Source organism: Microtus pennsylvanicus, chromosome 17 (genome assembly GCF_037038515.1).
Source record: "Microtus pennsylvanicus isolate mMicPen1 chromosome 17, mMicPen1.hap1, whole genome shotgun sequence".
Taxonomy (NCBI): domain Eukaryota; kingdom Metazoa; phylum Chordata; class Mammalia; order Rodentia; family Cricetidae; genus Microtus; species Microtus pennsylvanicus.
Window position 1 is genome coordinate 35,082,264 of NC_134595.1, and position 11,632 is coordinate 35,093,895.

Below are 11,632 nucleotides of genomic sequence, written 5' to 3' on the forward strand. Positions count from 1 at the left end.
TCCAGGCCCTTGGCTTTCTCTTTTCTGAAATTTCCTCTTCACTGTCCAGAAATTCTGGTTGTTAGGGTTTTTTTTTGTTTTGTTTTTTTGTTTTGTTTTTTTGTTTTTTCGAGACAGGGTTTCTCTGTGGCTTTGGAGCCTGTCCTGGAACTAGTTCTGTAGACCAGGCTGGTCTCGAACTCACAGAGATCCACCTGCCTCTGCCTCCCGAGTGCTGGGATTAAAGGCATGCGCCACCATTGCCCGGCGGTTTTGCTTGTTTTATGCTTTTTGTGTTTCCATTACTCTACTTACTAGAAAGCCTCCTACCAAAGTTTAGTCTGCCCTGAATAGGGCTGTGGCTGCTCTCAAGGTCAGGCAATTGGAAACAGGGAGTTGATTCTGGGCCAAATGCCTCACAAGTTCATAATTCTCTTCTAAATTCAGTCTGAGTTCTTCCGTCTGCAGAGGCCTCAGGCTGTTTGGGTTTTTACATAGCATCCAAAATCATTACCCAAGTAACAGCTTTGTCTCAAGTGCTTCTTCAGGAGGAATAAACCATGCTTCCTTATTCTTCACTGAACACAGCACCGGAATCCTGGTTATTCTCACACCCAGCCTGATTCTGGAGTCACGAGAGGACCCAGAAAAAGTCCTCTAAACTTCCTTACCCACTCAGTCAACAGGTGTGCCCTGCCCAGCAGCAGCAGACATGAAGCATGCCTTTAAGAGGAGAGACACACTCAGACCCACACACCCTTGTGTTTACACACTCACATGATGAGCCAGTTTCAGTAAAGTAAGTAACACACCTGTGGAAAAGACAAGGATGGTCCTAGACTTTCAACTGAAGTTAGTACAGGCAATCCTGAAAGAATTGGGGTAGATGTTCTGTGAAGCCTGAAAATCTCTCTCTCTCTCTCTCTCTCTCTCTCTCTCTCTCTCTCTCTCTCTCTCTCTCTCTCTCTCTCTCTCTCTTTTCTGAAGGAAAGTGGGTGAGAGTATCAGAGCTGGTCTTTATTTAAAACACTCACCAAGTAGTCTTATCTTTTCAGGGAATTCAGACCACTGCCTTCCTTCTGCCTCCTACCATATATCCCTGGGCATATATAACTTTGTAAGAAGTGGCAGTTTATCAAAGAGACTACAGAGCTTGTGTTATGACAAAAGTAAAATGCTGTGGATCCCCGAGGGGTGCAGTGGCAGAAACACTGCAGGTCCCTGAGGTGTGGCAGTGGGCAGTGGGCACAAGACCACTGTGGACCACAAGGGCAGCCAGCCCCAGGCAGGGAGCTCCTGAGTGGCCTATAGGCCATGAAGACTAGAGGGTCCTAGGTAGGGAGCCTAGGCAGGGAGTTGCCTGGTGGGTGAGAGATTTGGGCGGGGCAACCAGTCCCATGAGGAGCTGCAGCCACGTGGCCAGTGAGAGACCGAGATGGGTAGGCAGAATGAGGTTGGATATTTATTTAGTGAGTTATGAAAGGGAAGGGAAAGGGGAGAAAAGCAGAGAGGCAGAGAGAAAGAGAAACAGAGGGAGGAGGGGATAAGTGGGAAGAAGGGAGCAAGGCAGAAGCTGCTTCTTTGGGAGAGAGCTGGAAAGGAAGAAGCTCAAACTGGAAGCCAAAGGAAGATGGCCTGCCTCAGTGGTGGATGGGGGAGGGAGTGGTTTCAGAGCAGCTGCGGTGGCAGGCACCTGGAAACCTGAGCACACAGCCCAGGCACAGCAGGCATGGATGGACTAACGCCTCCAGGTTCCAAGTACCCAGAGGCAGCACAGGGCCAAGCAGCATCCCGGAGCATGATTTGCACCCCTCCTGGCTCCCAGCTTCAGCTGAGAGCCTAGATCCTGGTTCTCAGCCAGATAGCTGAGCTACTGAGAAATAGCCCACAAGCAGTCAAGTGTCTATTGAAATGCAAATGCACCTCCAGCCAGGTGTCTTTGGAAACCTGTCAACTAGGGGGGCTTACAGCTTGGATGCTTTTTTTAAAAAAAATATTTATTTATTATACAATATTCTGTCTGTGTGTATACCTGTAGGCCAGAAGAGGGCACCAGACCCCATTACAGATGGTTGTGAGCCACCATGTGGTTGCTGGGAATTGAACTCAGGACCTTTGGAAGAGCAGACAATGCTCTTAACCTCTGAGCCATCTCTCCAGCCCCAACAGCTTGGATGCTTAAAGGAAGCAATGACCTGAATTCTACCTGACAGCTTACTGAAGCTGCCCAACAGGTACTGGAACAAGTGGAGTATGCAATACAAAAACAGCAGGTACATTATATTAATTATGATAAACCTTGGCAAGCATGTATATTACCTACAAAACTTACTCCCACAGTGGTTTTATGGCAAAACAGTCCGTTTATGTGGATACAACTTCCTGTCTTACCAGTCAAGGTATTAAACCCTTATTTTGAAGCATTAACTTGTTTAATATGGAAGAGCAGAATGGAATCTAGGCGATATTTTGGCAGGGAACCTAATGTGAAGAACACTTCTTATATTAAGCAACAGATTGATTAGTTATTTCAAAATAATGATTGTTGGGCAATTGTGCTTGCTCAATTTCAAGACCAGATTAATAATCTTTTCCCAGATGATAGGGTGCTACAATTCACACAACTATATTCTTTTATTTCTCCCTAAAGGTTGCTTTGTCAATTTTTACAGATGGTTCTCCCAGTGGAAGAGCAGCATGTGTTGTTGGTGGTAAAGGACATGTGGTGTGAACTGAACTGGCCTCAGTTGAAACAGTTGAGCTGTTGTATAGTATTCCAGGTTGTTTTGTTTGTTTGTTTGTTTGTTTGTTTTTTGCAAATAATACATTTGATTTACCTATTGACTGCCATTACATTTTTAAAACCCTTCAGATATAGGAAACTGTTCCACACATTGGGACTGGCAATAAGCAAGTTAAAACGTTGTTCCAGCAAATTCAAGGTTCCATTTATCAAAGGAAATTGCCATGCCTTGTGGGTCATTACAGAGCACATTCTTCCTGATCCATTGGCTGAAGGTAATACTCTAACCGATAAGTTTACAAAGTTGATTGCTTTATCTCAAGTTGAGCTTGATCAATGATCACATGCTTTACGTCATCAAAATAGTAAGAGCTTAAGGAAACAATTTGGATTAAAAAGAGACATTGCTCATCAGATTGTCAAGCAGTGTGATATATATCCACAATACTTACCTGTACCTCATCTGGGAGTAAATCATGAAGGCCTGCCTCCTAATCAATTATGACACATGGATGCTATTCATATCATGTATATGTGACAACTGATAAATATACATGTTTCTTAATAGCCTCTGCACAGACTGGAGAAGCCACTAAGCTTGTGATAACCCATTGCTTAAAGTGTTCTTCCTATATGGGAATCCCTAAAATTATAAAGACAGACAATGGCTCCAGATATATTAGTAAAACATTTCAGCAGTTTTGTTCCCAATGGAATATCAAACACAAAACTGGTATTTCATATAATCCTCAAGGACAAGGAACTGTGGAGCATGCCCATGGCTCCTTGAAATCACAACTTCAAAAGATAAACATAAGGGAATTGTACTCTCAGTCACCACATAATGCCTCAAATCATGCCTTTTTTTTTTACTCTAAATTTCTTGAATATGGATGCCCATAAGCAATCTGCTGAAGACAGATTTTGGCATTATGGCACCAAGGTGACCTTTGGTAAAGTAAGGTGGAAAGACCCTTGCACTGAATTATGAAAGGGACCTAAGCCTGTATTAATATGGGCTTGAGGATATATCTGTATTTGTTCACAGAAAGACGTTGACGTACAATGGCTTCCAGAAAGTCTGATCTGACGTGTACAGCAGAAGTCTGAGTCTTCTGTGGGGACATTGGAGTCAGGGTGAGGTTCCTGAATCTGTGTTCCTGACTTTCTTACAACATCATGCTGCAGTATGAGAAGAAAAGGAAGATTGTGGTGACAATTGGTGACTCCTAGATTCTTGGTGGACTTACTGCACAAATTTCTATACCTCAGTGTGTTCTGTTTATTTTGGAGTCAGTCCAAGAATACTGACTGAATGCTTAACAGTTTATCCACACTGTATCTTGGGATACAGAACTCATTTTTGCCAGTATGTTATTCAATCTGATGTTGAAATAAAGGACCTAAGAACTGAGACCTCAGAAAATTTTCCCCTGAGGGAAAGAGACTTATTAAAGCAATGGATCACTATTATGGAGGCAAAGAGTGACTGAGCCCCTTGTGAGAGATGAGGAGGGGGCCATAAAGGCTTTTACTGCTGCTCAGAGACTGGGGCACTTTAGACTTGTCTTTGAAACTTAGAAGCAGCAATGAAGATGAACTATAGGAGAGATAAAAGACTCAAAGCTCACCATCACAGAAACCTTTTCTTGTCTTTTGATTAGAATGGATTTAAAAGAATTTTGATTTGACAAATTGAGTGTTTATGTTAGAATTATGGTATCGACCTGTTAATGTTTGTAGTTCATTATGAAGAAAAAGTAGTTCATTATTAGAAAAAGATTAGAGCTTGTCTGAGAAAAAAAATTGACATGATAAGCCCTTAGAAGGCAATCTCACCTCTGGTCACTCTCCATCCCATTATTAGGAAATATTGTAGCCACAGGAATATATGTATCACAAAGCAGTATCTGCTTGCATATGTTTAACTCTCTCAACAGAAAATTGGCTTAAAGGTGAACAGCGCCTAGAGATGCTTTCTCCCTTAACCCTTTATTCACAGAGGTTGATAGTGAGAGATGGGTAAGATCTTCCCTGTACTCACCCAGGCAATCCAAAACAGGACATACATGATGGAATGTATGTACTGATGACAGATAAGTTTGGAACATGGGAAAATGACTCCCAAGACAGACACGGTCATCTGTCCTGTAGCAGAAGCACAGGCTTTATTAAATAAAATAAAAAGGAAGGAACATGTGGGGACACACAGGTGTAAGCCTATTCCACCTTGACCGGAAGTCAGAGAGAGTTATTGTTGCTCTCTCAAAGTTGTTAAAAACAGGTGTGGCTACAAACAAAAGATTCTGAGCTAGGGTGTGGTTAATTAGTATTTTGTGTATAGAGGTGGATCTGCTCCACATGGAGCAAAGATCAGAGAATTTAAGTCTATTCCCTATATCATGTTAATGAAGTCTGTGGCATTCACATATAAACGTGAAAAATATTCACTGAACATCCCTCCCAATGCTATTCTGTATTTCTGTCTCTTGTTTTTCTTATATCTCTGTTCCTTTTCCTTAATAATTCTAATCCTCAAGCACCTACCTTGGAATGTATGAGTTATGTCAAAGTTGGTATTTGACAACCTTCAGCCCTGAAGTTAGGAAGAATGACAGACAGCTTTAGTCTCCTTCATTGTTGTTGACTGTCCAGTAGGGTGGAGTAGACATCTTCCCTTCTAGAACAATGTCCAACTCTGCTTTGCCTGCACAGCACAGGGCAACTGAAACAGTGATTCTGTTCCAGCAGACTCAAAGAGCTTAGCTGCTGGCTCTTCACCCTTCACACTGGTTTGAAGTTACCACATCACTCCACTGGGCAACAGTGGCTCACCCTGGATGTTACTCAGATTGGTTCCATCCCTCGGCCATGTTTTCTTCAGTTATCCAGCTTCCCAAGTCGCTATTTCCTATTAGTTCCTTCATGTGAACCACCTATCCTTGGTATATGTGTAGAGGGGTCATTGGCTGACACATTTGAGGAATCCCAGCTATCTCTACTATTTCATATGTGTTGGGAAGAGTTGATGGCTACTAGAGTGAGGAGTTACAAAGAGCTTTGTTTTGTTTTGTCTTTTAACAGTTTGTAGCTGATCATCAGACCCTTTAACAAGAATTTTCAGGTGTTTCTGCTATCAATGACCAAACATAGCTGGTTCCTGGGCTTTTTGCCAGCTCAGCATCCCAGGCTTCCTTCCCCTTTCTGTACTACTATGAATTTCATCAGTGGTGTTCCTTTTTCTATAATATGTATAAACAAAGTCTCTCTGGGTGATGATGAATCTTGACTTGTTCAAGGATACTTGTGTCAATTTTGCAAGTTTATGCTTATTATTTTTGTGAAATACATACAGTGCCAAGAACTTTATAAATCATGATTAATATGAAGCCAGCAATCCCATGAGCTACACATGTCTAACATCTTCATGTTACAGATGAGACAAAGACAAGAACAAGCAACTTACCCAAAGACACACAGCCAGTCCAGGAGAACCTGCATTTCTATCTACATGAGCTGACTTTAGAGTCTTTACTTGGCTTTGTCTGTCAACATAAGCAACTCTTGCTCACACCAACAAAAATAACTAAAAAGGGCCAATGCAAAAAAGATGATAAAAGGCAAAAGCCCTGACATGCAAATGTTGCTCTGTTTCCTGGTGATAATAGCCATTGTCCATTATTAGGTCAAAAACATTGATTAGCACATTTTATTAAGATAGTGTTGGCAGAGTTTCTGTCTCTCCAGCAGCTCCCAAAGAAACACACAGAGGCTTAATATTAATTATAAATGCTCGGCCATGTTGTGATAGGAGCGGCGGGGTTGATTAAGTGGAGCGGCGGGCTATGTTCCTGGTACCAGGCCGCCCGCACGGCTAGCTGCTTCCCGAAATAATTACATGGAAACTGTATTCATTTAAACACTGCTTGGCCCATTAGTTCCAGCCTCTTATTGGCTAGCTCTTACATATTGATCTAACCCATTTCTAATAATCTGTGTAGCCCACGAGGTGGCTTACCTGCATCTGTCTGGAGTGGGAGAGTCATGGCGACTCCTAGACTCTGCTTCTTTCTCCCAGCAGTCTGTTCTGTCTACTCTGCCTACCTAATTTTCTGTCCTCTTAGGGCCAAGTAGTTTTCTTTATTAATTAGCCAATGAAAGCAACAGATAAATACAAGACCCACCTCCATCAAGGCCAATACTCAGAATTATTACTAGCTAACTCTTAATTTTAAATTAACACATTTCCATTCCTTTACTTGCTGCCACATGACTCTTGTTACCTCGTTTTGTACATATTCTACTTCCTCTGTATCTGGTTGGAGACTCCTCACTCTGTCCTTCTTCTTCCCAGACTCCTGCCCAATCTCTTCCTACCCAGCTATAGGCCAGTGAGTTATCTATTAATGCATGAGAGTAATACAAATTCACAGTGTGTAGAAGGATTATTCCACAGCACTTTCTCCTCTCTGACTAATTAAAAAGGAAACTTTTAACCTTAACATAGTAAAACTAAATATAGCAAAACAGCTTTTAAGTAAGAATTGCAGTTGCAATATCCAGTCCATTTGTATGTGGCAAATTTAGAGAAAATATTATTTATCTTTATGACTCTAAACTTTTATACATAATTTAGCTTTTTATCATAACTAAGAAAAACTTTACTAGTCTTCAACTTTGTCAAGGACCCCAGAAGAGTGAATTACCTAATGGTAGGGACATCTTGCTGCCTGGACAGTCACACTAGGTTCCTCTGCAATGTTGTGATATCCATCTTTGGCCTAGAACATTTGACATACTTTTTCTGTGAAGCAGGGAATTTTGAAGGACTGTCCTATCTTCTCTTGGCAAAATCTTGCAGTCACTTTCCTTTGTATCCTGCTGGTCCAGTTTTGACAATATATTGTCCGAAATTGAATCAAGGACAATTTCTTTACCCAAATGGCTAGCTTTGCCATAAATAAAACAAACTCCCTGAAGAGTTTTTTCAATGCCCATCATCTTCTCTGAAGTAGATTAGTGCTGCCAGGAGCAGGCAAGTCTCACCGCTATGAAAAAGCTTTAAGTTATTAAACATATTAAAATCTATATTCTGTAAGTCTTTAAAGTGTCTGAAGACTATCTATCTATCTATCTATCTCTATCTATCTATTTATCTAAATATATCTCTGTTTGATCTTGAAAACATAACTAACATGACTATAAGTTTGATAATTATAAGTGACTATTAACCTGTATTTCTTAATTATGCTAAAAAGCTTGCAAGGATAACTTCCAAGGACTAGAAATGTACATTATATTTAAATGTTAAATGAGCTGCATAGCTACAATACCTTAAACAGGAGTAGAAACACATGTAGAGTATGTTCTACAAAAACAACCTTAAATTTGTATCAATATACAAAAATCCATACCAATGTAAAATCTTTAAGATGTGTAATTATTTTTTTAGTTTAAAAGTAGATTCAAAAATAAATAAGTAAATAACAAAAAAATCAAAATACAAAAAGTAGATTCAATAATCTACCCTTTTATCCTATCATTTCTATATATTCCCCTTTTTTCCTTTAGAAAAAGATCTTTAAATTTAACTCTTTTATTTAGCTTTTTTCTGACTATGACCAATAACAACTATAACCAATCCCCCTTAAATGCTAATAAATATCAATAACCTGACTTTTGGGAATGTGAACATCATTTTCTAGACTACTTCCTGTTGTATGGGGGCACTGGTAATCTTTTGGGGAACCTTTAAAAAATCAGAATAATTGTAAGGTTTTGGCTGGAGTATTTTGTGAAATTGGATCCTCTTAGCAGCCTTGAAGCTGTTCTAGATGCTGGATCACCTAAGCCATCTGTTTTTTTGTTTGTTTGTTTGTTTGTTTGTTTTTTGTTTTTTTTATGTCTAATCTTCTCGTTCTGAAAATACATAAACTTTTAAAGATAACATACATTACAAGTATGGAATATGTGATGAGCACAAGTCAGTTAAAGATGATTTTTGTTTTATATTTTAGCAGGCAAAATATACATTATGTGTCTTGTAGTTCTTCTACGTTATTTTTTTAAGGTCCACAGCCAGGGTTTCATGGAGTATAACCAATCAAACTTGATTCTCTTTAACCTGAAATAAATTCATAGATTCTCATATTCTGTGGAAATAGAAGCATAGCCTCTTCCATAAAGTAGCACACCTTTTGACTTAAACTTTGAATTTAAGACATTTTCAAAATATATGTGTTGGCTTATTCTAGCAGCTTTCATAATCAAATGTGTCTTAGTAGCTGTTGTTTCTTTATTAGAAATCAGAAAATCTAAAGACAACACAATAACACAGAATCCAGACTCTCTGTATATTCTTTACTTCCTTTTTAAAGACTTTATTATTTTAAAACTATGTATTTTTTCATGTCTGTACCTTCTCTTTTCTCTCTGAAGCCTATGTACATTTCCAAACACACTATACCCTATATTTAGAGGTTTCTTTTCCCACTTGAATCTGTCTATATTGCATATTTGTCATCTTTTTCTGACCACATGAGCTTTTAAGCAGTGAACTAAGATATCCACCTCTGCTGTGGTGGCTGGCTCTGTCACACTTGGTTCCCTGAGAGCTGAGCTTCAGGGTTGAAGTACTGAGAAGAGACACATTTACCAGTCAAAATCTGGCAAGTTGTTGGGTCCACTCTACCACCAAGTCGCATGCTAACCACTACTCATGAACCCCTTAAATATTTGGTAGCAGAAACTCCAAAAAGAGCTGTATCCGTACCATTAGCACAAGCAGGGAAACCATGTCTTAAAGGAACCATACTTCTGCTTCCTGCCACCAAACAGTCTACATGAAATAGTTGGTTACCAAGAAGCTATGCTTGACTCCATTTTTGTGTGTTTAAAATCCTTTTATAATTTTCGTCAGGTCTTTTTTATTTAATTTTTTTCATTTTACAGGCCAGCCCCAGTTTCCCCTCCCTCTCTTTTCCTGCTTCCCCCACCTTCCCCCATCCACTCTTTCTACCCCCTCCCTGTTTACCCAAGAGAACTTAAATATTTCCCCTTCCTGAGGCCCTCCATGTCCCTCTTAGGGTCCTCCTTTTTACTTAGCTTCTCTGGAGTTGTGGATTATAGCCTGGTTATCCTTTGTTTTGTATCTAATATTTATCTGAGTGAGTACATTCCGTGTTTGTCTTTCTGAGTCTAGGTTACCTCACTCAGGATGACTTTTACTAGTTCCATCCATTTGCCTACAAATTTCAGAATGTCACTTTTTTACCTCGGAGTAATACTCCATTGTGTAAATGTACCACATTTTCTTTATCCATTCTTCAGCTAAGGGGCCTCTGGGTCGTTTCTGGGTTCCTGGTTATTACAAATAATGCTGCTATGAATATAGTTGAGCAAGTGACTTTGTCAGGTCTTATGAGGAAATTCCAGCCCCGTATTGGAATGACATTTGTAGACTGAGTTTTCCTGTGCTGGCAACTGTTCGTGAATAACCATTCAGAAACTCAATATTAATTGTTAATGCTCAGTCAATAGCTCAGGCTCACTAGCCAACTCTTATATTTAAATTAACCCATTTCCTTTCCTTTCCTTGCTGCCATGTGTTTCATGACTTGTTACCTATTTTGTACATGTCCTACTTCCTCTGATTCTGGCTAGCGATTCCTCGCTCTCCTGCTTCCTAGCATCCTCCTAGTCTGGCTCTCCCACCCAATCTCTTCCAGCCCAACTCTAAGCCAGTTAGTTCTTTATTAACCCACGAGAATAATACACACTCACAGTGTAAAGAAGGATTATTCCACAGCAAGATAGCATACTATCTACCCCCACTCTCACTCAAGATTCACGCAACTTTGAATGGTTTTCATCTGATTGCCAACCATAGCCATTTTGGGTGTGGAATTTCCCTCTGTATGCTATGAATATTTTTATTACCATTGATTAATAAAGAAGCTGCTTTGGCCTATGGCAGGGCCGAATATAGGTAGACAGGAAAACCAAACTGAATGCAGGGAGAAAGAAGGTGGAGTCAGGCAGACACCATGTAGCTGCTGAAGGAGAAAGATGCCAGAATCTTACCAGCAAGCCACAATCTCATGGCGATACACAGATTAATAGAAATGGGTTAGTTTAAGGTATAAGAGATAGCTAGGGATACCCCTGAGACATTAGGCAAATGGTGCTTTAATTATATAGCTTTTGTATGATTATTCGGGTCTGGGTGGCCAGGAAATGAACGTGCAATCTCTAGTTACATAATGGCACCCAACGTTCAGCAATATACTTCCACATAAAGACAAAGAAAGCAAAAAAAGGGGAAGCTTCTAGGCCCACAAAAAAAGGAGTCAATTGAAGGTTCTTGGTAGCTGTATTTTTCAGATAAGCTTTGTTTGCTGGTATTGAGCAGAGATGCAGTTTCTTTAAGAACCAGCTTCCTGGTTAGTGCTGGCCACACAAATGGCTTTGGCTCTTTCTAGAAACTGGGGAAATGGTTGCTGGGTGTTTCTGGAGATCCAGTGGACTCATTGTAGCAGGGACACTACCTGACCTCTTTATAGCCTCCTCTCTCAGGAGACAGTGATGGAGACCTGGGTTTCCAAATATCAGCATTAGATCAGATGTTGTGTACAAAAGCCCCTGAAAGAGAAGAGTGGGAGGAGGGGGAGGGAAAGGGGAGGCTGGGAGGAGGTGGAAATTTGTTTTTTTTTTCTTTATTCTTCTTTTATCAATAAAAAAAAAAAGAAAAAAAAAGCCCCTGAAAGAACCATATGTTCCTTTCACTGGTGGGAAGCAATGTGACTAGATGCAGGGGGGAGGGGCTTGGTCCTTGAAAAGTTTCTGCACCCCCATAAGACTCTGCACAGATGCAATAATTAAGACCAAATCAAACCGAATTAGACAAAGCCT

The 11,632-nt window shown here is 40.2% G+C and overlaps 1 protein-coding gene across 6 annotated transcripts in view; it reads left to right on the plus strand.

The window, feature by feature from the left end:
- Positions 1-5,177, plus strand: part of LOC142836735 (nuclear autoantigen Sp-100-like) — a 60,792-nt gene extending 55,615 nt beyond the window's left edge. For 3 of the 6 annotated variants that reach the window (XM_075951262.1, XM_075951261.1, XM_075951263.1), the window contains 2 exons: positions 2,652-2,997; positions 3,771-5,177. In XM_075951262.1, the coding sequence (XP_075807377.1) occupies positions 2,652-2,997; positions 3,771-3,781 (357 nt within the window). In that variant the 3' untranslated portion in view covers positions 3,782-5,177. The other 3 variants (XR_012908162.1, XM_075951264.1, XM_075951265.1) reach the window with 3 other exon arrangements.
- The last annotated feature ends 6,455 nt before the right edge of the window (positions 5,178-11,632 follow it).